Raw genomic sequence first — 24,968 nt, 5'->3', positions numbered from 1 at the left:
CAAAATATCTTGTTTCCAGGGTATGTTATTGCACTGCTCCCCTTTTTGTGTCAAAAACTGGCAATGCAGAAGCACCCGACCCTCTGCCGCACCCAGAGCAGACTGCTTACCAAAATCCAGGTACATGATGGGTTTGTGCATTGCAGATTCTGGAGAAAGCAGCTAAAATTAAAGAACTGCAAGAGACCATCACAGATCTGCAGAACGAACTCTCCCAGAAAGACTTGGAGGTGGCGTGCCATCTGCAGGAGGAGCTCCTCCTGGAGTCACAACTGAGCTCCCTGCCGCAGCTGGTAAGGCTTGTGCTACGTGTGAGGTGGGCTCGCTTGCCACTTTTGCCCGAGGTTTCTCTCTGTCCTGAGTAGTGACAGAAGAGGCACAGTTGAGGGCCACCAGTACAGATTGAAGGCAGTAAGGCTAATCAAAAGCTTCCTCTTGTTTTAACTGGAGGGATCCTGGGTTGGTGGGCGCTGGTAACTGAGGGGTTGTAAGAGGCAGGAGCTTTTCTCGTGCATTTGCTTTCGAGCCTGTCTGGGGGCCATGGCTCCTTGGATCACCTTGACGAGGAATTGGTCCCTTGTTATTGACCTGGCCTGGGACCTAACCTGGGATCCAAGCAGTTCCAGAGAGGCAGGAAGGAAACACAGGCAGAGTTTTCTGGCCAAGCATTGGCTGCAAAGTCTACTCTTGGGTTGATCTCTCAGCAGGCATGTCTGGGGAGTTCTAGAAGGCTGCTGCTCAATGCAGGCTGCACTTGGTTTAGGCCAGGGGTCAGCAAACTTTTCCAGCAGGCGGCCGGTCCACTGTCCCTCCAACCTTGTGGGGGGCTGAACTGTATTTTGAAGAGAAAAAAATGAACGAATTCCTGTGCCCCACAAATAACCCGGAGATGCCTTTTAAATAAAAGCACACATTCTACTCATGTAAAAATGCTGATTCCCAGACCATCCGTGGGCTGGATTTAGAAGGCGATTGGGCCGGATCCGGCCCCCAGGCCTTAGTTTGCCTACCCGTGGTTTCCAGCCTTTCTCAACCTGTGGGTCCCCAGATGTTGTTGAACTACAACTCCCATCATCCCAAGCTAGCAAGGCCAGAGCTCAGGGATGATGGGAGTTGTAGTCCAACAACATCTGGGGACCCACAGGTTGAGAACCACTGGTTTAGGCTGTAATCATCCATATACTGACCAGATACAATTCACAAGTTGGACTTTCCTCTGTGTAAACATTGTTTGGACAGAGCCAAAAACCTCCCAACATTCTCTGAGTGGGATGGGGGTGAAACTGGGGGACGACGACGACGAGATGTAACAGAATACAGAAAAGAAAAATACAATGAATGTCCTTTGTATACACTTGGACAATAATTCAGAAAGCATTAAAGGTGGATCAGAAGGATTCTACCAGGTAGCAAAGCATCAGTGAGAGAACTCCCATTATCATCAAGCCAGCTGAGGCAATGGAAGATGAAGTCCAACAACATCTAGTGGGCCACAGGTTCCCCACCCATGGCCTTCCTGGGTGATTAATGCCCCATGGTCAGCTGCTTGCTGGGAGAGGTAGTGCTGGTGATATGCTTTTCTCAAGACAGATGCAGGCAAAGGAGACTTCTTGGCAGCTCAGGCCAAAGAGGAGGCTCGTTGGGTGCAGAAAACTCTCTGATCTACAAGGATGGATCAGGAAAAGCCCCAGGCATCCAGGTCCCTGGCAGGATGGAATCTCAGCCCCCACCCCCACCACAGAGGAAGCAGGAGGATGGCTTCCAGGCAGGAGTGGTTCTTGTGGTCACTATTGGCATGTCCCTTCCAAGGCAATGACTCCTCCTTTCTGAGTGGGTGGAGCAGAATAAGCACAAACGCACACTCCACACACACAGAGACCCTCAATGTGAGTGCTGTGTGTGGTGCGCTCCTGCTGGTGCCAAGCAATCCTTGCAGGAAACATTCTGGTGTGTGAGTGGAGAAGGAGGAGGGAGAAGCAGCCCTGCCAACCCCTGGGGGCAAGATGTTTGGCCTGGGGACTCAGCAGCTCCTCGCTCAGCCTTCTGTCCCTTTGTGTCTGCTACTCCTGCTCCTCCCCTCTCCTTGGCTTGTTATTTTTCTTTTGACCACTCTTCTCTGCTCCCAGGTCAAGGGCTTGCCCTGTTACAAGAGAAAACTTAGCCGAAAAATTAAGAGGTTTAATCAAAGCTTCTCTAGGCAGCACGAACAATCAGAAAACACTGAACTGGACAAAGTTAACTGCCATTCAGAGGGAAACAGCCAGGGCTTTGCCGTTTCCTGAACAAAGGACTCGGAGACTGAACCAGAGTTGTGAATGGAAGTGCCAGGAAAAGCAGGCGGGGGAGCCATGCAGCACCGTTTCCCTGTACAACTCACACGCCGGCCATTTTCCTTTCAGCGACAGTGTGGAGAGAGGCAGGGAGGTGTCCACAAAGCCAGCTTCCCCTCCCCACCCACAAAGGGAACAGATTTTTCTGTCTGAGAAAACGGCTAATATTTCAGGCTTAAAGGAGGGAAAGGAAGCCCTGGTCTCCCCTGAGGCATCCTTTGTGCAGAGGGGTGGGGAATGTATGTGCTTGCTTGTGGGCATTGCCCCTGCTGCTTTCCCCCCAGACTGAGTGCAACCTAACCAAACTACACCCAAACTAGCTGGCCTCTGCCTACTGAACCTGTAAAGCAGAGCCACCCAGCTCTTCTTGACTCGTTAGGAAGCCATTATTGTGTTTTCTCTCTGCATGTATATGTGGCAAAAGAGATCCAGAGAAGGGAGAAGGTTGGAAGCGGACAGCTAGAATGGGAGCGGCCAAGGATCAGGCCAAGGAGTAGAGGGGAGGGAGAGGCAAAGGCAGGATCTGCCTGATCTTTGCCACGTGGTAAAGAGAGGGTGATGAGGCAGGGCTGATGTTCTCCCCACTCCTTTGGCACATGGAAGGTGCTCCTCTTTGCCAGCCTGGCAACCTCCTCCAGCTGGGGAAGGTGCTGGCTCTCTGCTCACTGGGGGTTCTCCAAGGCCCCCCAGGTTTGTGTGTGCACATGGGCTGATGAACAAAGAAGGCAAGGTCCTGGTGGAGCAAACTGGCAGCATCTCCCCTCAGCCTGCTTGCCACCGCTGGGATCCGTGTTTCTGCATTGTGGCTGCTGTTGCCGACTGGCCCTGTGTGCAGAGCTTGGAAGGAAGGAGGGTGTGCACGCGTACCTTGCAAGACAAGGAGCAGCCATGTGTGCAAGGGAGCCGGGGGTACAGTTTCAGCTTGGCTAAACAATTAAACTCTCAGAGCCGAGGGAGGAGCAGTAGGGCCGTGATTTTCTTTTCTTTTGCAGTAATTGCCTCAGCAATCAGCTTTGATCATCCAGGAGCAGAAGAGACGTGTTGCAAGTTGACATCCGCGGTTTTAATGCAGCCATTTGCATACAGGCGCAGAGCAGAGCACACGGCTTTCTGTGGCGTCTTTGACCTGAAACCGCAGCAGCTTCATAGACACCTCATTTAATTTAATATTTCGCCTCCACTGCAGAAGCCATTGGGGATGGGGGTGGGGAGGATAATCTGGCTCTTGCTTTCCCTGCAAATGTCTCCAGAAATGACATGAAAGTAATTGCTTCTGAACAGAACAGAAAGGAAAAGAAAAGAAATAGCAGAGTTGATTCCGCTTAAATAGGATGGGGATTCGCCCCAAAGATGCTGCCCCCTTCTTTACAGCAGGAGAATGGATGCATGTGTGGGGAGCTGGGGACAAGGGGGGAGAGAGAGAGATGACCCAGCCTACTTGTCAGGAGGAGGAGGCCATGGCTGAGACAGCCTTTAGCCCCACCCTGGGGGTGGGGAACTTCCTTGCTCCTGACGGTCTGGAGGCTGCCAACCACTCTACCCCTGTTGTGGATGGAGAATCCTGAGGGACATTAAATGGATGGTTTCTCTGCCAGGCAAGACGTAAGAGCCCTGCTGGACCAGGTCAGAGGCTCAGGTGACACACTGTGGCCAGCGAGAATGGGAAGCCCACAAGCAAGACATGAATGCTCTAGCCCTCCCTTGCAGCCCATCTCACTGCCTGGCCCCTCTCCCCCTTGTAAAGTCACAAAATGGGTGGGAGCTAATTCCCTTTGTTCCGTTTGCATCGTAGGCAGTGACCCTCTGGCTTTTTCTCTTCCCTGGGCAGCTACTGTGCTCCAGCAGCTGGGTCCTTTGAGAACTGCCTCTCCTCATCCAGATCCACCAAGCGCCTGAAACTAGAGCTAAAGATCTTTGGCCATCAGCACAGCACAGCCCCCACCCCAAGACAACAGGGCCTGGGTGATTCTGACTCCTCAGAGGCTGGGGAGGTTCAGGGTGCCCATTTGACGTGGCGACTCAAGCTTGGAGTTCTTTGAACTTCTACAACCCTGTCCAGCACCTTCTTGGGTGTTTTTCACCTTTCAGGGAGCACCTGGCAAGCCCTCTGGCGTGGGGTGGGGGGGTGGAGAGGCCACCAGGAAGAGCTTTTTCTTCTAGAGGCTAGAGCAGCACCATTATCCCCACCACTATGATGCTCTAAGGTATGAAGAGGGTTAGGCCTGGCACTGCTGCAGCTTGTCTAGCTTCCTCCAGACAACTGCCCCAGAAGCCAGTACACAATGCTCACCAGCTCCGGTGGCAGGACTGTCACAGCATTGGCTGATGCCCACTTGGCACATTGCCAGGTCCTCTAGGCTTCCTGCTCACACCGTTTGGCCTCTGCCTCCACTCTGTCCTGTCTGGGGTATCTCCCCCTCCCTTCCCAAGGCTTTTGGGGCTGCAGCAGCACAAGCCGCTCTAGCTGATCAATACCCTGAGTCTTGTCGTCTTCTCCCTGCTTATTGGTTGACATTCGCAATCCTCTCTTCCTCCCTCCCTTCCTGTATAAACCCCTTTCAGCTGGAGCAGCAAGCCGCAGAGACCCTGAGGCTTCGGAGCCAGCTCCTGCTTGGGCAGGATGAGAGAGACAGCCTGGCAGACAAGGTACCCGAGACCCCTCTCTCCCCTCTCTCACGTGGCGGCTGCACGGAGGCAGCGGGAAGGTGCCTTGGCTTCGTGCCCTCCTTGGGCCCCGGCAGAACTCCTGGCCTGCTAATATTGGTTCCCCCCATCCCCACAGGAAGGCAAGCAAGCAGCGCTTCCCTTTCCCACCTGCCCACCCAAGGTCTGTGCTTTATGCTGTTTTGTTAAAGCCCCTTTGATACTAATTGATTTCTCTCTTCATCCCCCCTCCCCCCCAATTTCTTCCCTTTCTTCCCTGGGCGGGTCAATAGCTGGATGCTCAGGAGCAGAAGATCTATGAGTTGCAGAGCAAGCAGAGAGAGGCACAGGCAGAGCTGGAACAGAGCTGCATCCGAGTCCTCCAGTTGGAGCGAGAGCTGGAGGCCAGCAAGCAGCAGCAGGAGGGATCCCAGAACCAGGTACGGGAGTGCCAGGGAGGAGGAGGAGGCAGAGAAGAAGAAGAGGGAAGCCAGCCAGGGCAGCAGCAGGAAGAGGAGGGAAAAGCTGCCGCTGCTGCTGCTGCTTAGCCGGGTCTAGCCAGCCTCTTGTTGAGGCTGCTGTAATGGAGCAGATGTTCGGCATATTGATCTCCTCTTCCTCCTCCTTGCTGAGCTTGCAGTGAGGTGACTGGAAGAGAGAGAAACCATGGCAGAATGAAGAGGGCGGACTGTCAGGTGCCTGGATCTGGGCTCCCCAAATGGGTATTGTCTGGTGGAGACAGGCTTGGTGCCAGCCTTCCAAGTGCCCCCCTCATCCTCCCTGGCAGCATCTCCTTCCTGCCACTGGCTGTGCTGCAGTATAGATCTGTGTGGAGGAGGAGGAGGAGGAGAAAGAGAAATGCCCCTGGAGGAGCCTCAGTCATGGCTGCTACTCTTGTGGACTCCGTTAAAAAGCTGGGCTGGGATTCTGCCCTACAGGCCCAGGGACGTATTGGCAGCTTTAGGTTTTGTCTCCAGAAGCTTGAGGGTGTTGGCAGCTGGGGTGGCCTCCTGCTCTGGAGTGTGGATAGTGGATCTGGGCTTGGAGTGTGCCCCCAATAGCAGGTGTGTGTCCACAGGGGAGCTGCTTGAATTGCACGTTCCTCACTTGCCTTTCCCCCCTGGCAGCAGAGTTAAATATTTTTCCTTTGTTGCCAGGGGGGGGTGGGAAACATCTGCTGCCCGTGGATGAGGGCCTGATGGAGCTCCCAGGCTCTGTCTTGTGTTTGACCTGAGATGGTGGATGCTCAATCATGCAGGGGAGGTGTCGGAGACTTGACCCCTGGCTTTTGGCTGCAGTAAGTCAGGTGCATATGGTTCCTGTCCCTTTTCCTTTTCTGGACAAGTCAGCTCTGGCTTTCTGCAAAGGAAAGGTGGGTGCTGTTCTCAGGTGGTGGTGCTCCTCCCTCCCCACCTCTGGGTTTAGAAGGCTGCATTGGAAGAATTATTGAGCTTAGGGACGTCAGCCCATATTTACAGCTGCTTGTTTGATTCCCTGGGGGCCCTTTTGTGACTGGCACTGCTTGCATGGTACTGTTCCTGCCCTGAGGACTTTTAACAGATATGCTCTTCAACTGCTGCCTGATGGGTCTTCTGGTTTCCAAAGTCCCCACGTATCTATTATGTTGTGGCCGGAATCTGCAGAACAGCATCATAGGTGCCAGTTGGCTTCCCAGGAGGTGGTCCCCTGTGAAATGTGGAGAGCACAGGGCACAGAGTGCACACCAGGCACTGCCCAGTGGCTGAAGCAAAGCCTCCTTCCCTCAGTGTATGTATAATCAACATTCAAAGGCTAGAACATGGCAAGTTCAACCACCACAATGGTCACCACAAGTGTATCTGGAAGCGTGCTTCTGGGGGTAGGGGAGCTGCGGTTGTCCCCTACTGTCATAGGCAAGGTGAGGTGGGATAAGTTGTGGCATTGCCTGGTATATTATGGAGTGGAGTCCAGCCAGAGTGGGTGGAGTTTTCCACCTGTTCCCCTTTCACTAGCCTTTACACAGGAATAGTCCTGCAGCTAAGATATGTCGCTGTGTGTGTGTTCCATCTTTAACAGTTCAGCCAGTGTCAAAGGCAGCTGGCCCAAGCAGAAGGTGAGAATGAGGTGCTGAGAGCCCACAACCTGGAGCAGATGTTGGAGGTGAGCAAACGTCAGGCAGGATGCCAGCCAGCAGCACAGCTGGCCGTCTGACCCCCACATTCCCTTTCACCCCTCCTCTGACCCCTGACAAGAGCCAATGTTGTGTTTGAGAGGAGGAGGAACAGAATGAAAGCTTCTTCTCAGTTGAGGTTGTAGCTGATTCCTCTGGGCTTTTCCTTCCTTCCTCCCTCCCACAGGAAACCCTCAAAGCTCACACCCCCCCTGTGAGTTCTCTGGAGTGCATTAGGGGACAGGCACAGGAGGGGCCTGGGGGTGCTGGAGAGTCCCTCTAATCCGCCACCTGCTTCCCTACCAGATTGAGAAACTGGCGTCCTGCCTCAAAGATTGCGAAAGGAGTCCATGCTTGGAGACAGAAACAGCCCAGAGGAGCGGCAAGGAGAAGGCGCTGGTAGGTTTGACTGGACAACAGGTAAACTTCTGCTCCTTGTCTCATTGTGATCTCTTCTTCCATTGCAGAAAGGGCTGTTCTTTTGTTGCATTTGTCACATCTGCCTCCAGAAGACCTGAAGGGAAGATAGGTGGGATTGTCCTGCTCTTTACTGAGAGGAGGGGGTGCCAGTGGGTGGCCATGCCAAGACAGGAGAGAGGGTGGCTCTGCACTGTGCCCTCCTGGGTTCACTGCCAAGGCTGCTTCCAATTGTGCTGCAGGTCGACACCACAAAACAGAAGAATGCAGGCAACACTCACGCTAAGGGAGGAACCAACAAAAGCAGAAGTGCCATGTGGTTGCATGCCTTGCCCTCCGCCATACTGGCCACCATGTTTGGCCTGCCCCTCTGCCAGGCCCTCAGACAGGCTGGGCACCATATCTCTGATGCCATACTCCAGGCAGGCAGGTGTTTGGGTGCTTCCAGGTACACAGCCCAAAGTGGAGCCGCTGCTGCTTACAAAGCAGAGCCCTCCAGAGAAGCCCCTTGGGAAAATGAGCTGGGATTCCAGTGCATGTTCCCTTTGCTGCTGCTTGAGCCCAGCATCCAGTCATAGAGCCATGGCAGGAAGGCAGCCTCTCCGCATCCAGGGGAAGGCAGAGCTGCCAACTGCAGGTCTCCTCTTGGGGCAGAACAAAAGTGCTGTTTCTTCCTTCCTTCAGGCATTTTTGTCAGTATCATAAAGTACCTGGCTGGGTTTTTTAATGCTGCTTCAGTCGAAGGCCCTTTAGTTTTGTGTGCTGGGGTGGGGAGCAGTAGTTGCAAAGGCTGCCTATGACTCTTTGAGCCCCGCTATCCCACCCACTGATTAATTACAGAGAGGGGAGATTTTCAAAGGCAGGACCCTGGAGCAGGACAGGGCCAAAGGCAGGAGAGGGTCAGAGGAGGCTGCCTGTGAACCAGGCTCTTGCCTGCCCATCACAGAGGTGGAACACTCCCCCTTAGGAGGTTGTGTGCTCTCCTTCATTGCAGGTTTTTAGGCAGAGGTTGGATGACTGTCCTGGTTGCTTTAGCTGAGATTCCTGCATTGCAGGGGGTTGGACTAGATGACCCTTGGGATCCCTTCCAGTTCTGTGATTCTATGTGGTGGATAAGGAAGAGAGTTCTGCACGTTTAATGATGTCTCTTGTGAAACTGACTCTTCTCTTTGCATGTTCTTCTCCAAATCAGTTTTGGTAGATATTCCAAGTGCAAAAGTGTGTTTTGAGAGAAAGAATAGTTTCTGTTTATTGATCTACTTTCATAATTTTGTAATGCCACCCACTGAATTTCTTGTCTAAATGTTTTTGCCTTTTCTCATCTAGAGAAGCGCTTCAGCTTCCTGATCCTTTTCGTTTCCCTCTCTGCACATTTCCTTTTGGGATTGGTGGCCAGAGCCACCAGCTATATTCTAGTTATTGGCCCCCTATGGATGCTCTGCAGTCAATACGAAACTTTCTCTTGGATAGCCCTGCCACCATTTTCACTGGCCCAGCACCCAGAGTATCTTTTTTTCAGGGCTGCTTTCCATTGGAGCCTGCAGAACTCTTTCTGGGGTAGACAATTTATGTATTTTTTCTCTCCTGATGTGAGTCACTGTGTTATACTAAATGTCACCTGCTGATCAGTTGGGGGGATTGGTTTCAGGCACTTTCCAGGCTTCTTGGGATTTCACAGCCCGTTATAAACCTGCTGACTTTGTTCTTCACTACTGACTCCAGATCATTTATGAATTGTTACACAGCTCTAGTCCCAATATAATATGTTGAGGAGACTTTTGGCTTGATTCCATTCTTCATGAAAATCCTCTTGTTTTTCATCCTCATTACTATATGATCTAAACAAGAGGATTTTGTCCTCTGGCCCCATGACCCACCTTGGTAAGCAACTTCATCAAAGGCCTTTTGAAAGTCCAGGTACACTGTGCGCTGTGGTTGAAAGGTGCTTGAGGCAGGTATACTCTTTGCACAAGCAATGCTGATCATTTCTTGGCAAGGCTTGTTCTTCCACATGCTTGTATTGCCAGCCTCATCATGCTCCCCCAACTTTACCTGGGACAGAGGTTAGGCTTACAGCTCTGCAAGTTCCTCACCCCTTTTCCCCCAAAATTGGTATTACTTTGGCTACCTTCCAGTCCTCTTTCCACAAGGTTGATTTTCAGTGAGAAGTTACATATTTTGCTAACAATGGTGCATTTCCCATTCTTTTGTTCCTCTTACCTCCTCCTCCTCCGCCGCCTGCTCCTTTTCATGGCTTCCTGGCTTTAACCAGGACGCGGCTGGGCACCTTAGATATTTTTGTTTAGCAGAATGACAGGATACCAAAAAAAGTAATAGCAACTGTGATGTGTGTAAATCTGGAATCATGAAGGGCAGAGGAGGCTCTCGAGGGGCTTCACTTGCCCTCGCTGCTCCCAGGGGGAATGTGAGCCTCTTTACCAGCTGTGTGTCTGGTCTTCTCTTTCAGACAGAAAGAGCAGCAGCTCGGCTGGCGGCACCAGAAGCGGAAGCAGTTACCTGGAGGAGCAAATACAGCTTGGCCCTCTCAGAGGTACTGTGGAGGCAAAGGGTTGTGAAGGGCTGGGGTGAGAGAAGGACGCTCCAAGAGTTGCCAGCTTGCCCACTAGTATCAGCTCTCCTTGATGCTTGCTTTCAGTAAGGCATGAGAAGAAAGGAGTTCTTCAGAGAGGCAGGTAGGGGCTAGCCTGGTCACTAGGAGGCCATGGAGTTGCCCTTCAGGGTTGGAAGGGTGCTTGAGCAGCTACTCTTCTGCCTGCCTGCCTGCCTGCCTTCCACCACATGGTCATGGTCCTCACAGCACCAGAAGCATTGAGCTGGGGTTATGTGGTGCATCAGTCAGTCTGACAGAAGGAGGGAGTCAAAATGTCCGGCACTGAGCACATCTGGCTTGCCATGCCTGGACTGCTGGAGTTGCTCAGTTCCCCACCCTCCCTCCCTCCTCCTGTCTTTGAGCACCAGCCAGGGGGTGTGTCGCTGTGACTGCTCAAGGCATGCACTTGCAGCCAGTGTGGCATGGCAGAGGTGTGTACATGCCTGCATTTGGAACTGCCTGCCGTTTCCTGCAAAAACAGAGGTGCCAAGTGTGAGTTTTGACTGCTTCCCCAGTCAAGGTTTCCTTGAAGCTCCCCAACCCTGGGAAGGAGGGAGGGCAATGGGACAGGCAAGTGCTGGGCTTCTACCAGGAGGTCCAATGGCTGAGAGGATGAGCCCTGTTTTGTCTTCTGCCTCTGGTGAGGAAACTCTGCTCTAGGTGGGAATGGAGCTGCGGATGGCTGCCTTTTATTCTGTGCCTGTCAGCTGCTGAATTTACAGGGAGCAACTTGCCGTCTTTTCTTTCTGGCTTTTGAGAATCCACAGATATGGGGCACCATTGCCTCTTTCCCCCTCTCCCCACAGCATCCCTGGGAGGGTGTGTGTGTCAGAATCTGTGTGTGTGTGTTTAATTCCCTGCTTTCAGAGGAACACAACTAGCAAATGATGGGATCTTTGACAGAACAAAGGTATTTTTGAGAGCTCTGTAATAGACACTGTTAATGCGTCCCGTCCCTCATTGTCTGCTGTCTGATCCCATCCCTCTGCCAGACAGTCACTGCGGGATGAGTCACTTCTCATGTCTGGCAATCAAGGTGAATTTTCAAAAAGCTGCCATTTTGAAATTATGCAGTGGATGCGGTGGGGTGTGGGGGAACAGCAGAGGCAGAGCTTGCAAAGGCTGAGGGAGACCCCTGCTGTCCTTTTCAGGAACTCCAATCCTCCCACCCCCAGCATTGCCAATGTGCAGGAAAGGACAGGCAAGAGTTGTATTAATTACTAACTGCAGCCAAAATGGAGGCAGCTACGCACAGGTTCCCATTGCTTATGCTTTTATGCACCAGGGGTGCATCAAACAGGGGCCCTTGCTAGGAAGATTTTTTGCTCCACAGGGCTGCCTGCCACCCTCCACCACTGTAGCTGGGCCCTGAAAATGTTTTCCAGACACCAGCCAGAAGCGAGCAAAGAGTACCAGAGGCAATGAGGGATTATAGGTGTGTGGTTGTGGTTGTGCTCACAGCCCCTTAAACTTCTTGCTAATCTTACTGCATTCTTTCCACCCCCCGCCCCCAGTGGCCTGAGTATCAAGCACCCCTTAGTATTGGATTTAGTAATAAACAGCAGTTCTTTGGCCCTTCAGTGCTAAGCTGCCAGCGCTCTGGGCCAGCCATGGTGGTCCACAGTGTAAGGCAGGAAGGCACTGAGATCTGAGCTCAGGGCTTCTCTGAAATGACACAGCTGACTCCTTTCCTTAGGAAATGCTACCTGCTCATTTCTCCCGTCCACCTCTTCTCTTGGCGCATTATGATGGAGCAAGACTTTCACCACAGGATGAAATCTCATCTGGCTTAATTCTGTTGTGTAGATGTTTGCCTTGGACTTTCTGGATTCCTCCTCAGTTTTCTTTTGTTAAAAAAAGAAAAATGGGTGCTGTGTTTGGCTGTCTTCCAGTCCCATTCACCTTTTGGGCTGATGCCACCTGACCCCAGTGCTCTGTTGCGAAGTGTATGCTTAATTAGATAATTTGTTCTAATTCCTTTTTGAGTTTAATGTCACCTCTTCAAATGCTCCTTCAGTGGAGAACCTTCTGCCATTTCCTTCCTTTTGCATTGTCCTCCTCTAACACTCTGCCTGCCTCTCTGGCAGCTGCCTGACTTTTGAAGTACAGAAATGACTTCAACATCCACTCTTCTCTCTTCTTGCTTTGGGTACTTGGGGGTTGCTGCCAATCCAGGGTTGGGGTGGGTGAGAGGGCCATTCTCTCTTCCTTGGCACTCGGTCAAGCCTCTCCCTGGCACAGGCAGCTTGCTCCTCCTTGTGCTGATGCTTCCTGGATTCTTTAAACTTTGCAAGAGCCTCTGAAAGCCTCAGGTCAGGCTGCAGTCCTGAGACGGGCAGGAAAATGCCTCTTCCAGCCTGTGCAAGGGCTATGACCAAGGGCCAGAGTGTAGGATTGAGCTTAAGGACAAGTTGCTCCCCTTCCTTCTTCTCTGACTTGCGTACCAAGTCAGCCAACAACTTCATGGTGTGCTGTTCCAAGGCCCATGGGGTGCCCAGAGGATCATGTGCTTCTCTAGACTGCGTGGGAGTTGCTGTACCAGGGCTGGTCTCCTGCTTCCTGCATCAAGCAGTCTTTGGGGTTGGAGATCTCTGAGACTTGTTTTACAGATCTTCCAGTAACTGACTTTCTGGAGAGCTGGGAGGGGCCTGAGTGCAGGACAGAGACTCTTTCTGTTCATGTTGCTGGGGGAATTGGAACATGTCTTACAGCCCAAAGGGCTGGGAACCCCCTTCCCTCCATGCTGTGTGGTGGGCAGCTGGTATCTCTGCACAAATCGGCCCCTGATAGCTACCATCTTGCGGGGGGGGGGCTGCTCTCCACCAGCCAAGCCTGACTCTTGCTGTCCTTCCCCATCTCTGCCCATCAGCCCCTCGGATGGACTAAAATCTGGCCGGCCTTTGTTGTTTTCCTAATTTCCATTTTGTATCCTAAAATATGCACTCTGAGTTCCGCTCGACAGACACCCCTAATCTAATCTCCACGTCTGCTTTCTAATTTTCGCAGTCAGGGTAAAACAAATTGGCCGGCGTTAATTGTCTGCACAGCAGCCCGGAGCTTCGAGCTGTGATTTACGAGCTCAGAGCAAGCGCTCTGCAACACATTTTTCTTAATTTATTTTTAATGAGTCTCTCAATTAATTTTCTTGGAAACATCTTAATGATGTTGGAGGCGGGTGTTAATGAGGTCTGTGCTCATACGTCATTTTGCATATTTTGCTGTGCTGAACAGTGCTGTGCCTGCCAGGCCCATTTGTGGAGGAGAGGGGAGGAAGGGGGTTCTCCTTCCCATTTTTGAAGACGCGAGGAGTAGCAAAGGCTCACGATCCAAGTCTGTTGTTGAGACTCAGGTTTAAGAGGAGCCTGGCTGCTGGATCAGACCAATGGAGGCCTTCTGTTCTTAATATTGGCCAGCCAGAGGCCCTGTGAGGGATGTACACCTGAGGGCAACAGCATTCTGCCTGCCTGGATTCCCCTGTAAGTGTTATTCAGAGGCTTCATACAGCCTCTGACACGGGAAGCACACAAGGTCCTGGGTGGGATCAGCCCACCATCTAACCAGCCAGCTAGGTGCCCCACACCCTTGTCCTGGGCTTCTCTCTTCATCTGTCTCAGGGGTTGGCAAAGTTTTGTGGCTTGGGCCGGTTCACAGTCCCGCAGATGCCGCAGTGGGCCAGAGTGTTCACGCACATGCAAACACTATTTCTGGCGCTCCTTCCGGTGCGGAGGAGGCGTGCGCAGCTTCCCATTGGCTGCAGGAGCTTCCTGCAGCCAATGGGAAGCTGGCCAGCGTCGCGGAAGGCAGTCCCCACTCTGCTCCACACCAGTTTAGCACAGTGCATGGGAGCCGACCGAGCGGGCGGCAGGGGTCCGTGGGCTGGTTAAATGATCCCCATGGGCCGCTTGTGGCCCATGGGCCTTAGGTTGCTGACCCCTGATCTATCTCTTTCCACACAATGGTGAAATCCCCAAGCAGACAGCAGTACACTTTCCTCACCCTTCAGCAAGTTGTGATCCTGTGAGCAGGCCCTTGAAGGCCTTCCTTGTGTGCTTTGGCCCAGAAGCAACAGATGTCCATGGCAGATGTGAAAGTGCTCCCTGTGCCTCTGTGGTTCCAAGCAGGGCCCACTGAGCCAACAACTCTGGGTGGGACTGCCCAGACCAAACAGAGCAGCAGCAACCTCTCAGACCAAGGCCAAGTCAGGGGACTCCCTCTTGCCTAGGTTAGACACCACCCCACTTGCCAAGATGCTGGCTAAGTGCCAACAGGGGAACCCCTTCTGGTAGAAAAGAAGAGGCCCAGCTTGGGGTTGACTGGGGATGTGAAGAGCACTCAAGGTCAGGCAATGAGTGAACCACACAGGCTCCATCCTCCCAAGAGGACACACCAGGGAGCGATGGCACAAGCCAGCAGCAGCACACCTGAGGATGTAGTTCACAGGTCTGTGCCTGGCATGGCAAGCACAGGGCACCTGGCAGTTGCCACCTGATACTCCCACATCTTTCCTTAAGGCTGGTGGTGTGTTAAGAGCTGCCCAGAACTCAGAGGTAATGTGGTCTGTGCCCTGGGGGTGCGGTTCCAACCGAGGGATGCGGTTCTTTGGGGTGGGGAGGGGCAGCCCCCTGTTCCCCCCCTCGCTTTGTTGGCATCTGGGAAGATGTGAGCCGTTGTTGTTTTCTCACCGCGTGTCAGTCTTCATTAAATCACGAAGGAGCAGAGCAGAGACAGCTTTTGTCCCAGCCAGAACGTGGCAGCTGTTTAATTTCAATTAACACAGCCTTGAAAAGAATAACATGAAGGCAGCAATTAAAGGGAGGCGGGATTTCCTTGGTGGCTTCTTGCCGTTGCCTGAGTCGCTCCACAGCAAGGGGGGTGGGTGGGACGTGCCTCTCGCTTGGCGCTGCAGGCTCCTCCAGGTGCCTCCTGCTTTCAGCATCCTTCTCCACAAGGTGCAGTGGCAGTGCTCCCAGGTGACCCACCAGCCTCACACAACATTGCCTGTCCTTTACCTTGGACTGGTCCGCCCATACAAAGCATGAGAACCAGGGGAGAAGATGCCTGGGGCTTGGAGCCCTCCTTGTGGAAGGACGTGATGAGGAGGATGTTGTTCTGCCTCTTCCTGAGGAGGCTTAGCTACCCATCCCACGTGCTGCAGTTCGGAAAAGCCCAGAGGATGAAGTAACTCCTGCAGCTCTCGGGAGCACTCTGGATTCAGGATCTGGCCCAGAAATGAGACCTCATGTCACGTTGGACCTGCTGGGTCTGAAGCAGCCAGGACTTGCGCTGTGATTCCCAGTGGGCGCATATGGCCAGCAACCACTCCTTGCCTTTGGGCATCCCAATCAGCCCAAAGGCGCCAGTTATTTGACGCTTGTTCTTTCGTGCGTGGAGGGAGGGGAAAAGGAGGGGAAAGGCTGCTATTGATCGGGTGCTTTAGGAGGGAAAGGGATCTCCTTGGCTGTCTAAACACTATTGATCCTCCGCTGGGCCTGCAGCTGGCAAGGAGGAAGGGATTAAAACCTCACTGCCGACAACTTCTTCTTTGGTGGCTGAGCAGAGAGAGCAGGAGGGCCACAAAAGGGGAGCCAAGGCAGCTTCCTCCTCTTCTTCTGGAGTGGCAGGGAGGGCCCCGGTGGAAAGCCGTTGGCCTGTCTTGCATCTGGCAAAGAAGGTTAGTGCTTCCAAGAGCCACAACAGGTCCATTTCATCTAAAGGCTCTTTGGATTGCATCTGTTTTGGACACTTCCCTGGCAGACCAAGAGGCTCCTGCCAGGACAGGTGGTCCTCCGACCGTGGAAAGTGGGTGCCTCCATCTGCATTTCTGGCCTTTGTCCAGGAGGTTGCCATCATCCTTGCCTTCTCGGCCCCTATAGCCTCCTCGCCCTTCCCTCCAGAATGACTGTATTCATTTTGCCCAGGAGTTCATGGCTGACCCAAGCCTCCTCTACCTGTAGGTCATGAGAACTGCTCCCAAGAGGCATGTGTGTGAATGCAAGAGTGACTGTGGGCTGCGTGGGCTGGGAGTACCTTCCCTGCTTCCTCATTGATGCTCCCAATTAAGGCGAGGAAGCATCCCCATCGAGAGGTCTGTGCTTCTTTCCAGTGGGGTTGCCTCTCACTGACCTTCATCTGAATATTGCACTGAGATACGCAGTCAGCACATCATGAGTGAGGAGGTGGCTCTTCAGAACAGAAACAATAACATCATTTTTTTAAATGCTAGGCTGAGACCAGCCTGATGGTGTGCTGGGCTAATTTTTTTAAAAAGGTCTCTGCTTGGCACCAGAAAGACATCAGATGTGGCCCCAGGCAAGCTTCCCTGCAGAGGGCGTTCTGAAAGGGCCCCTTTCTCCTCTACCCCCTCCACATCTGAGTCCAATTTCTGTTTGAAGAGGCAGTCCTGCATTGACCTGGAAGGGTGCCAGGTTTGCCCAGTGAAGTAGTCAGGTTCATGGCTGAGGCAGGGAGCTCATAGCCCTGCCAAAGACCCAGAGGGAGTGGGAGGAGGCCCTCATGCCATTGTGTTCCCTTCCAGGCTGCGGAGCAGAGCGAGGCACTGCACAGACTCCAGGAGACCCACAGCGCCCTGCAGCAGCAAATGACCGAACAGGAAGGCCTCATCTGCCAGCTGGAGATCCAAGTCCAGGAGCAGCAGGAGGACCTGCAGGGAACCAGAGAGCAGGTATAGAGTGCTGGACCAGCTGGACAGCCCCCCCCCCCAGAATGAAGGACTTGGGGGCAGGCAGAAACCTGGTAGAGTGGGAGGCAGTGGGAGCCACAGAGCTTGTTTTATTGTCACCCCCTGTGAGCTGCCATCCCACCCCACAGAGCCATGCTGGGGGCCTTACCCAAGCCTACGCTCCTTGCCCCCAGGCATATGAACGCAGGCAGGCTGTGCAAGAGTTGGAAATGTAGCAAGCCCTAGTGGAGGAGGCAGGCCTAGTGCTAGAGAGAGCAGAGAGCCAAGTGAGCAGGACGAAAGGCTTGGAAAGACCTCCTGGGAGCCCACTGATGGCTTCTGGCATTCACACCTTGCTTTTCCTGTCTGAAAACCCTCATGGCTGGCTGGCCTGCCTGAGGATCCCCTGAGCTAGATGCTCGCTTTCAGGCCATGGCTGCCACAAAAGAGCTGCAGGTGCCCAATTTGTCTTCCATATCTGGCAGCAAAAGCAGCAAATGGCGAAGCTGGCAAGAGCAGCAGCTGATAGCCAAGCAGCAGAGCAGCAGGTACCATGTGTCCCTCTCCTGGCCCTAGTCCAAGGTGCTTGAGGGAAGGAGGTTTGTCCCAAGAGGACCACGTGCCCTTCTCTTCCCTGCAGTCTCTGGGCATTTGGGCTCTTTTGTTTTCTTTTAAATGCTTCCATCCCTGGGTTCCTCCCAGAGGCTCCCAGTGATAACGATATAATGCTAGAAGCCTCTGAGACAAGATGGATAAGTTGGAGCTCTTTGTCTTAGAGGGGAGCATAGATATTGTGGGCAAAACCAAAACCTGGTGGAAGGGAAAGATCCCGAGGGAAACTGTTGTCTCCAGATACACACTCTAGGAAGGACAAAGATGGCTGAATTCTGGCCTCAGAATCAGTAAATGCTTCTGGATCCCAATTGCTGAGAATCACAAGTGAGGAGCGAAGCTATTGTATTTTCGCCCTGCTTGTGGGCTTCCCTTTGGGGGCATCTGGTTGGCCACTGAGGACCAGATGGGGCTGGGCTAGGCCATATGCTTTTGTATGCTCGGGTGACACAGGTTCAATTCCTGGTGGCATCACTAGGTGGAGCCGGGAGAGATTTCCTACTGGTTGCTGCCAGTCTGTGTCAATCTTGAGCTAGATGGACCATTGACCTTACTCATTACAGTGGTACCTCGGGTTACAAATGCTTCGGGTTACAAACACTTCGGGTTACAAACTTCACTAACCTGGAAGTAGTTACCTTGGGTTGCAAACTTTGCCCCAGGATGAGAACGGAAATCGCAACGCGGGAGGCCCCATTAGCCAAAGTGCACCTCAGGTTAAGAACGGTTTCGGGTTAAGAACGGACCTCTGGAACGAATTAAGTTTGTAACCTGAGGTACCACTGTATAAGGTAGCTTTATAGTGGGGCTGATCCAGCAGGACCTTTCTGACCTTATTAGCAAACAATAATAACCCATTAAATAATTTTAAAGCCAGGAAATCAAGAAAAGCAATGCCTGTTAAACAAAAACAAAAAAAAAGGCTCAGTAATTCCCAAATACCCTCCAAAACCTTCATCTAAAAACTGATATGGGGTGGGGGGCGGGAACAGCAGGTCTCAAAACCTTTGCCACTGCTACTTTTTGGAGGAGGGGAAATTCTGGGGTTAACCGAGCAGCAAAGCCTCTTTGCAGGGTTCTTCTGTGTTTACCTTGTTTAAAACGCTGTTGCCATGGCAGGTGCAGCAGTACAAGGACATTATCCACCAGCTGCAGGAAAACTTGGCAGCCTCTCGGGCTTCCCAGGCTGCCTCCGAGTCCAGAGTCCGCAGCAGGGAGGAGGAGATTCAGGACCTTCAGCAGAAAGAGTCCTTGGCACGTCACCAGCTGAGGATGCTGCAGAGTGAGGTACAGCCCAGTGTGAATTGGGAGGGGCCAGAGAAACCCACCCACTCAGGAGCTAAAGATGTTTTTTTGGCCTGGCCCTTTTTTCCTGGAACCAGGTGGGGCAGCAGAAGGAGCTGCTGAGCAAATAGCAGCGCGTGTCCCACATCCTCCAGGAGGAGCTGCAGACAGACAGACCAGGAGCTAAGTGCCCTGCAGAAGGTTGTGCGTGAGCAAGAGGCACACTGGAGGGAGACGGCTGGGCAATTGAAGCTGCAACGTCCCTGCCAAGTGCTCAGGGGTTGAGGCCTCTGCTCAGCCCTTCTCTCTCTTTCTTGCCAGGCCCAGAGGACCAAGGAGCAGCTGGCCTCCTTGCAAGAGCAGCTTTCCACCTGCCAGACTCAGGTGAGCCTTCCTCTTCCTCCTCCTGCTCCTCTCTCACTCCAAGCCCAGAGAGACTCTGTTCCAAATCCCAGCCCAGCTTGCCCCAGTTTCTTCCACCTCTAAACTGGGACTTCTGTGTGTGGCGGGACCTCCCCCTGGTGTGCCTCTCTGCGGCCTCCTTCCCTCCACATCCTCTCACGTGGTGCTTTGCCTGGCCTTGGATGCAGCTGCAGCAGAGCGAAGAGCGGGCGGAGCAGAAGGAGGCTGACTTCCAAGCAGCACAGGACGAGCTCTCCCGATGCCAGAAGCAGCTGTCTGACGCCCACGCAGAGCACCAACAACTGGCCCAGAGCATGGCAGCGCTGGTGGAGCAGCAGGAAGCCTCCAAGCGAGAGGTAGGCTGGCTAGCTGTTGCAGGACTCCCAGGTGAGACTCTTCGTGGCCCAGCAGCCTCCTGCTCTCTTTCTGCCAGAGGGAGAAGGTTGCTGCAGCAGCACCCAAGGAAGGTTCCAAGTTCTAGGCATTGTCTCTGGAATCCCCACCCCCCAAGCTGCCAGTTCTTAGTCAGGCCCTTCTTCCCCTAGGTCGATCTCCGTGACCAGACGATTGTGAAACTTCAGGGATGTCTGAAAGCAGCTGAGGAGGAGCGGGTGCAAGGGAAGGATGAGGTGACATTTAGGGGATGGAGAGCCTCCTTGCCGCAGTCTTGAAAAAGTAGCCCACAAAGGGTGGAGCTCCCAAGGTGACCAGCAACCAGGCCCTCCTCCCTCCCTCCCCAGTGTTCTCCGAGCAGGGGAAGAGTCCCAAGGACAGCAGACTGTCCCCCCGCAGAGGATCAATCACCAAAGGGCAGGTCACAGGAGGTGCTTGTGTGTCCTCAGCAGGTTGTTTGGAAACAAGCAGGCAAATCGCAGGGCAACACACAGTGAAGTTCTCTGGGCTCTCACCTGTTCCAGAAGCTGGATTGACTATAAGTCGGCAGCTCAGGATCTATCTTGACAAGCAGCAGTAGTGCAAGGATGAGGGTCCGGGGGCTTTGCCTCACATAGCACAGAGGAAAAGAGCCAGGCCAGGGGAGGGAGAGAAGGGGCAGGATGAGATGGTCTGAATGTGTGGATTGCCCGGCAGCCTCCTGAGGATGCTCATCTGTCCCCTCCACTGCCAGCTTGCAGGTAAAGAGGCCGAAGTGAACCACCTCAGGGGGCAGCTCCACCACCTGCAGGATGAGCTGAGGAGCCTGCAAGACTCTTGCACTGAGCAGGAGAAGGCAATAGTGGAGCAGACTCGGCTCATCTGCCAGCTCCAGCACGAGAAGGAGTCCTCCCTCAGCAAGGTCCGTGCCCTCTGGTGGGGGGTGGGGGTGGTTGCAAATTCAGTTTGGCCCCCATTTCCCTACCAGCTGATCTCAGTTTCCTGCCACCCCCTAAAGTTTGACTCCCTTCCCTTCAACGGTCTGCAGCCTCCTTGCATCCTTGTGGGCTGCCTCTCCTCCAGGTGCTCACCCAGAACCCCTGACTGCAGGGGGAAGGAGCCAGTTTGGGGCCAGATCCATTCCTTGCTGCATGGGGAAGAGAGGGGACCAGGCTCCAAGGCACCCCTCCTCTTACTCACATGACAACACCCCCCCATGCTATTTGCAGAGCCAGAGCAAGGCCGCCCTCCTGGAGCAGCTGCGGGGTGAACAGCTCTCCGCCCAGCAGAACCACCAGGCCAACATGGACCAGCTGCAAGACAAGCTGCAGCGCCTGCAGCAGGAGCTGGATATCTGCAAGGGGCGCAACCAGGAGAACCTCAGCAAGCTGCAGTCCCGCGAGTGCCGGATCGAGAAGCAGACGCTGGACCTGGAGATGCTGCTTCAGCAGTGCCAGGTCCTCAAGGAGCAGGTGAGCCCAGCCAGCTGGCTGCACCCCACACCCCACTCCTACCCTCCCACCCAGAGTTGCCTACCTCCCTTTCCCCCCGCAGCTCCTTTACTACGAGGAAGTGACCCAGAAGCAGGAGCGGGAGCTGTCCTGCCAGAGCGAGCGAGAGCGGCACCTGCACGAGCAGCTGGGCCAGGTGGAGAGCAGCAGCACCCTCCTGGAGGGCAGCCTGGAGCTCTACAAGAAGAAGTTCCAGGCCTCGCTGAGCAGAGCCGGGGAGCTGGAGTGCCAGTTGCAGCGCCTGGAGGAGGAGGCCGCCTGCCAGGTAGGGGTCCTGGTTTAGAGGGGAAGGCGGTGGCCATGGGGGCCTGGCTGCTCACCTGGCCCTAAGCTGTGCTTGCCCTGTTGCCGCAGGCCAAGGAAAAGGACGAGGCCCTCTATAGGTTGCAAGCAGAGCAGCAGATCCTGCAGGAGGAGCTGAAGGGCAAATGCTGGCAGGCCAGCCGGGCGGAAGACACCGCTGAGAAGCTGATGCGGGAGCTGCGCGACACCCAGGTGGAGCTGGCCCAGAGCCAGCAGCTCGCCTGCCATTCTGAAGAGACCATCCAGGCGCTGCAGGAGGAGTTGGCTGCCAACCGTGTCCAGGTGAGCCTTGCCTCGGCCCCCAACCCCACGGGCAGCAGAAGAGGGAGCCACCTCTGACTGACTGCTGTGTGCTCTTCAGCTCCTAGACCAAGAGGCGGCGCTGTCCACGTTGCACAGGGACTTCGCTTCTTACAAAGCAACTCACAGCTGCTCCAACGGCAGCTATGAAAGCCAGATAGTCGCCGCAGAGACCCTCAGGCAGGTAGGCCCTGCTCTCGGGCCACAACACTTGTTGGGGGGTGCTGGGGGGAGCCCTGGAGATGTAGGGCTCCAGGCTGAGTCGTGGTTCTCTTTGTTCTGAGCAGAAGCTGCTGAAAGAGGAAGAGGAGAGCTCTAAGCACCAGCGGCAGGCTGAGGAGTACCAGAGCCTGGTGCAGGATTTAAAAATGGAGCTGGTGAGGGTCACTGAGCAGAAGAGCAGCGCTCTGAACGGTAGGAACCAGTGGAAGTAGCAAGGACATAGGCCAGACCTTCCCACTCTTGGCCTGAGCAGACATCGGGCTGGGCTGGGCCGGTGCTGAGCAAGAGGCCACCTTTTTCCCCAGACTTGGCTCACCTGGAGCTGAACTTGCAAAGCCTGTATGAGGAGGCAGCAGCAGAGAGGGACAAGCAGCAGCAGCAGGTCCAGCAGCTGCAGATGGAGCTCAAGCAAAGCCGCAAGCTGGTTGCTCAAAGGGAGCAGGTGAGCACCTCTGCCTGCCTTTGCTGGGAGGCTTGCTGGGGTGTGTGGGTCCTTGTCTGTGGCTGACTCCCTCCCTCCCACAGGCCATCCAGAAGCGAGATACAATCCTGCGGAAGTCCCAGGCGGAGATGGTGCACGCCTGCAGCACCCTGCAGGAGAAGGGGCAGGAAGTGGAGCAGCAGCGTGCCCGTGCCCATCACCTGGAGGCCAGCCTGCAGAAGGCCCAGCGGGAGCTGGAGCACAGCAGAGCGGAGTGTGCCACATTGTGCGCCGAGGTGCAGGCCCTGCGGCGGAGCTTGCACGAGAGCCAGGAGCAGCACCAGAAAACTGGTGAGTGGGGCCAGGACATAGGAGGCTGGAGGCTCCGTAGCCAGAAATTCCTGTCAGTATCATTGAGACTAGAATACTGGGCAGTGGCAACAGTTGGAGCAAAGCAGCAAAGGTGGGAGTGAGAAGCAAGCCGAGGACCCATCCCCTCTCCCACCTCCCCAGAGCCTTGTGGGATGCTTCAGCCAGCCCACCTGCTGGTTTCTTCTGCTCCCCTTTGGGGCTCCTGCCAGCATCTCAGACCCTCCCTCCACCCCACAGCCCGGGAGCTGGCGCAGCAGGAGGAGCAGGTGCTGCTGACCCAGAGCAGCCTGCACAACACCCAGGAGCAGCTGAGTGAGCGGCTCACAGAGCTCACACATCAGACACAGGCTGGCCGCCGGCTGGAGGCAGAGCTCCGGGTTCTCAATGAAAGGCTCTCCGTTGCTGAAGCAGAGCTGGAGCAGAAAAGGTAGCAGCTGCAGTGGCAAATGGCAGGGGGTGGGGGTCTCCCTAGGCCCTGACATGAGTCTCTATGGGGGGACAGGGTTGCAGAAGAGGAAGGGCGCCCTCTGTGGCTACTAGTTGTGAAGGATCAAAGAGGGGTGGGAAGGGAGCTGTTGTCCTCAGGCCCTGCTTGGGGCTTCTCTTGAGGCATCATAATGGGCTGCCTGCTGTCAGCAAGAGGAGGCTGGTCTAGATGGGACCACTTTGACCCAGAGTTTTTATTCTTGCTGCTGATTCTGCCTCCCCCAGAGAGCTGTTGGAGCAACTGATGGGAGAGCTGAGCCAGTCAAAGCAGCAGCACCAGGCAGCCATGCAAGAGTCCCAGCAGCACCAGAAGGAGGCATCTCGGCTGCAGCAGAAGCTACAGAGCAGCCGGGAAGGGCTGAAGAGCCTGCAGCTGAAGGTGGGGAAGGGGAAAGTGGGAAGGCCTGAAGGGCAACTGCCATCCCAGCCAAGCCAATTGCTTCTGCCTGCGGGAGAGCTCAGCTGGTGGCAGCCTGAAGCCTTCTGGTATGTGCTGCCCGCAGGTGCAAGGGAACCAGTCGGTGCTGGATGAGTTGCAGGCAGAGTTGGGCCAGCAGAAGCGCCAGGAGGAGGAGCTGCAACGGCAGCTGCGAAGGGCCAAGGAGCAGGAGAGCCAGCTGGCACAGCAATGCAAGGAGCTGCAGCATCAGCTCCAGAGCAGCCAGTGCAGGGTGAGCCACTGGGCAGGCCTGCAGGGAGGAGGCGTGTCCCAAGTCTCCCAGGAGCTGACAGCCCCCTGGCCTTGCAGTTGCAGGAGGAAGAGTGGAAAGCCCAGAGCCTGCACACCTGCGCCACAGAGCGGGAGACAGAGAGCCGTGTTCTGCGTGAGCAGGTGAAGCAGCAGAAGACGGAGCTGGAGGTGCTCCGCAGAAAGTATGAACACGCCCAGTTGCAGCTGCAGCAGGAGACAGCAGAGGTGAGTGCGGGCAGCCATTGCCACTTCCCCGCCCTCACCTGCCTTCCTGCAGGTTGACCAGGCTTGCCTCCCCCACCCCACTCCACAGGTGTTGCGCCAGGAGGCCACCCTCTCCCAGCTCCACACTGAGCTGCACACTGCCCAGGAGAAGGAGCGCCAGAGCAACCAGTCCCTGGCTGCAGCCAAGAACATTGCCCAGGACCTCCAGCTGCAGGCCACGTCCTGCCAGGCCAGCCAAAGGGAGGCGGTGGAGCAGGTAAGGCCAAGCCAAACCTGGGCACCTTCTGGAGGCCAGCCAGCCGGGAGATGACCTCTACCCTCCCTTCTTGGCAGCTGGAGCAGAGAACCCGAGAGGTGTCCTGCCTGCAGGCGGAGCTGCAGCTTGCCCAGCACAGGGCAGACCATCTGGAGGAAGAACTGAGCGGCTTCCGAGAGCAGCTGCAGCAGCTGCTGGCCATGCAGAGGGAGAGGGAGCAGGAGGTGAGCATCCCTGGCCCAGGGAGGGAGGGCTGGAGGGGGCTTCTTGCTCAGCCCAAGCTCACCCAGTGGGCAACTCCTCTGTCTTCACAGGCCTGTGCCTCCGAGGAGCGGCTGAGCGCCCTGGGCAGCCAAGTGCAGCACTGGCAGCAGGAGCACCGGGCGGCCGAGCGGGCTCTGGCCGAAAAGGACGAGGAGCTGGTGGTGATGAAGGTGGAGCTGGCCTCGCTGGAGGAGAAGTGTCACCAGGCGACAGAGGAGGTGACGAGGGGCTCCCTGCCGGGTGGAGGGATACACAGCCAAGTCCTCCTCAGGTGGCTGATGCTTTTCCTTTGGTCCTCTCCTGGGGCTGCTTTGGCAGAGAGAAGAGCTGCAGAACGAAGTCAACGTCCTCCGGCAGAAGTTTGTGGTTTCCAGCCGGGACGTAAGTAAAGTTTGGGGAGGAGACTCATCCCCCGGAC

General features: G+C 54.9%; 1 protein-coding gene across 11 annotated transcripts in view; it reads left to right on the top strand.

Moving 5' to 3' along the window:
- The window catches only part of PMFBP1 (polyamine modulated factor 1 binding protein 1), a 78,364-nt gene that overhangs the window by 48,832 nt on the left and 4,564 nt on the right, over window positions 1-24,968 (top strand). For 4 of the 11 annotated variants that reach the window (XM_028739860.2, XM_077931635.1, XM_028739854.2 and 1 more), the window contains 29 exons: window positions 147-293; window positions 4,893-4,976; window positions 5,267-5,413; window positions 7,029-7,112; window positions 7,310-7,336; window positions 7,429-7,521; window positions 10,007-10,090; window positions 16,686-16,832; window positions 17,306-17,377; window positions 18,561-18,728; window positions 19,047-19,109; window positions 19,316-19,483; window positions 19,673-19,756; window positions 20,254-20,421; window positions 20,729-20,971; window positions 21,054-21,275; window positions 21,365-21,595; window positions 21,675-21,797; window positions 21,901-22,027; window positions 22,141-22,277; window positions 22,361-22,607; window positions 22,866-23,055; window positions 23,340-23,493; window positions 23,618-23,785; window positions 23,863-24,030; window positions 24,119-24,286; window positions 24,364-24,510; window positions 24,601-24,768; window positions 24,869-24,931. In XM_028739860.2, coding sequence (XP_028595693.2) covers window positions 147-293; window positions 4,893-4,976; window positions 5,267-5,413; window positions 7,029-7,112; window positions 7,310-7,336; window positions 7,429-7,521; window positions 10,007-10,090; window positions 16,686-16,832; window positions 17,306-17,377; window positions 18,561-18,728; window positions 19,047-19,109; window positions 19,316-19,483; window positions 19,673-19,756; window positions 20,254-20,421; window positions 20,729-20,971; window positions 21,054-21,275; window positions 21,365-21,595; window positions 21,675-21,797; window positions 21,901-22,027; window positions 22,141-22,277; window positions 22,361-22,607; window positions 22,866-23,055; window positions 23,340-23,493; window positions 23,618-23,785; window positions 23,863-24,030; window positions 24,119-24,286; window positions 24,364-24,510; window positions 24,601-24,768; window positions 24,869-24,931 — 4,092 coding nt within the window. The remainder of the gene's footprint in view (window positions 1-146; window positions 294-4,892; window positions 4,977-5,266; window positions 5,414-7,028; window positions 7,113-7,309; window positions 7,337-7,428; window positions 7,522-10,006; window positions 10,091-16,685; window positions 16,833-17,305; window positions 17,378-18,560; window positions 18,729-19,046; window positions 19,110-19,315; window positions 19,484-19,672; window positions 19,757-20,253; window positions 20,422-20,728; window positions 20,972-21,053; window positions 21,276-21,364; window positions 21,596-21,674; window positions 21,798-21,900; window positions 22,028-22,140; window positions 22,278-22,360; window positions 22,608-22,865; window positions 23,056-23,339; window positions 23,494-23,617; window positions 23,786-23,862; window positions 24,031-24,118; window positions 24,287-24,363; window positions 24,511-24,600; window positions 24,769-24,868; window positions 24,932-24,968) is intronic. The other 7 variants (XM_028739861.2, XM_028739855.2, XM_028739858.2 and 4 more) reach the window with 7 other exon arrangements.

This window comes from Podarcis muralis, chromosome 7, assembly GCF_964188315.1.
Source record: "Podarcis muralis chromosome 7, rPodMur119.hap1.1, whole genome shotgun sequence".
Taxonomy (NCBI): Eukaryota; Metazoa; Chordata; class Lepidosauria; order Squamata; family Lacertidae; genus Podarcis; species Podarcis muralis.
The sequence above is the reverse complement of the archived record's forward strand: the minus strand, read 5'-3'. Positions and strand labels throughout refer to the sequence as shown.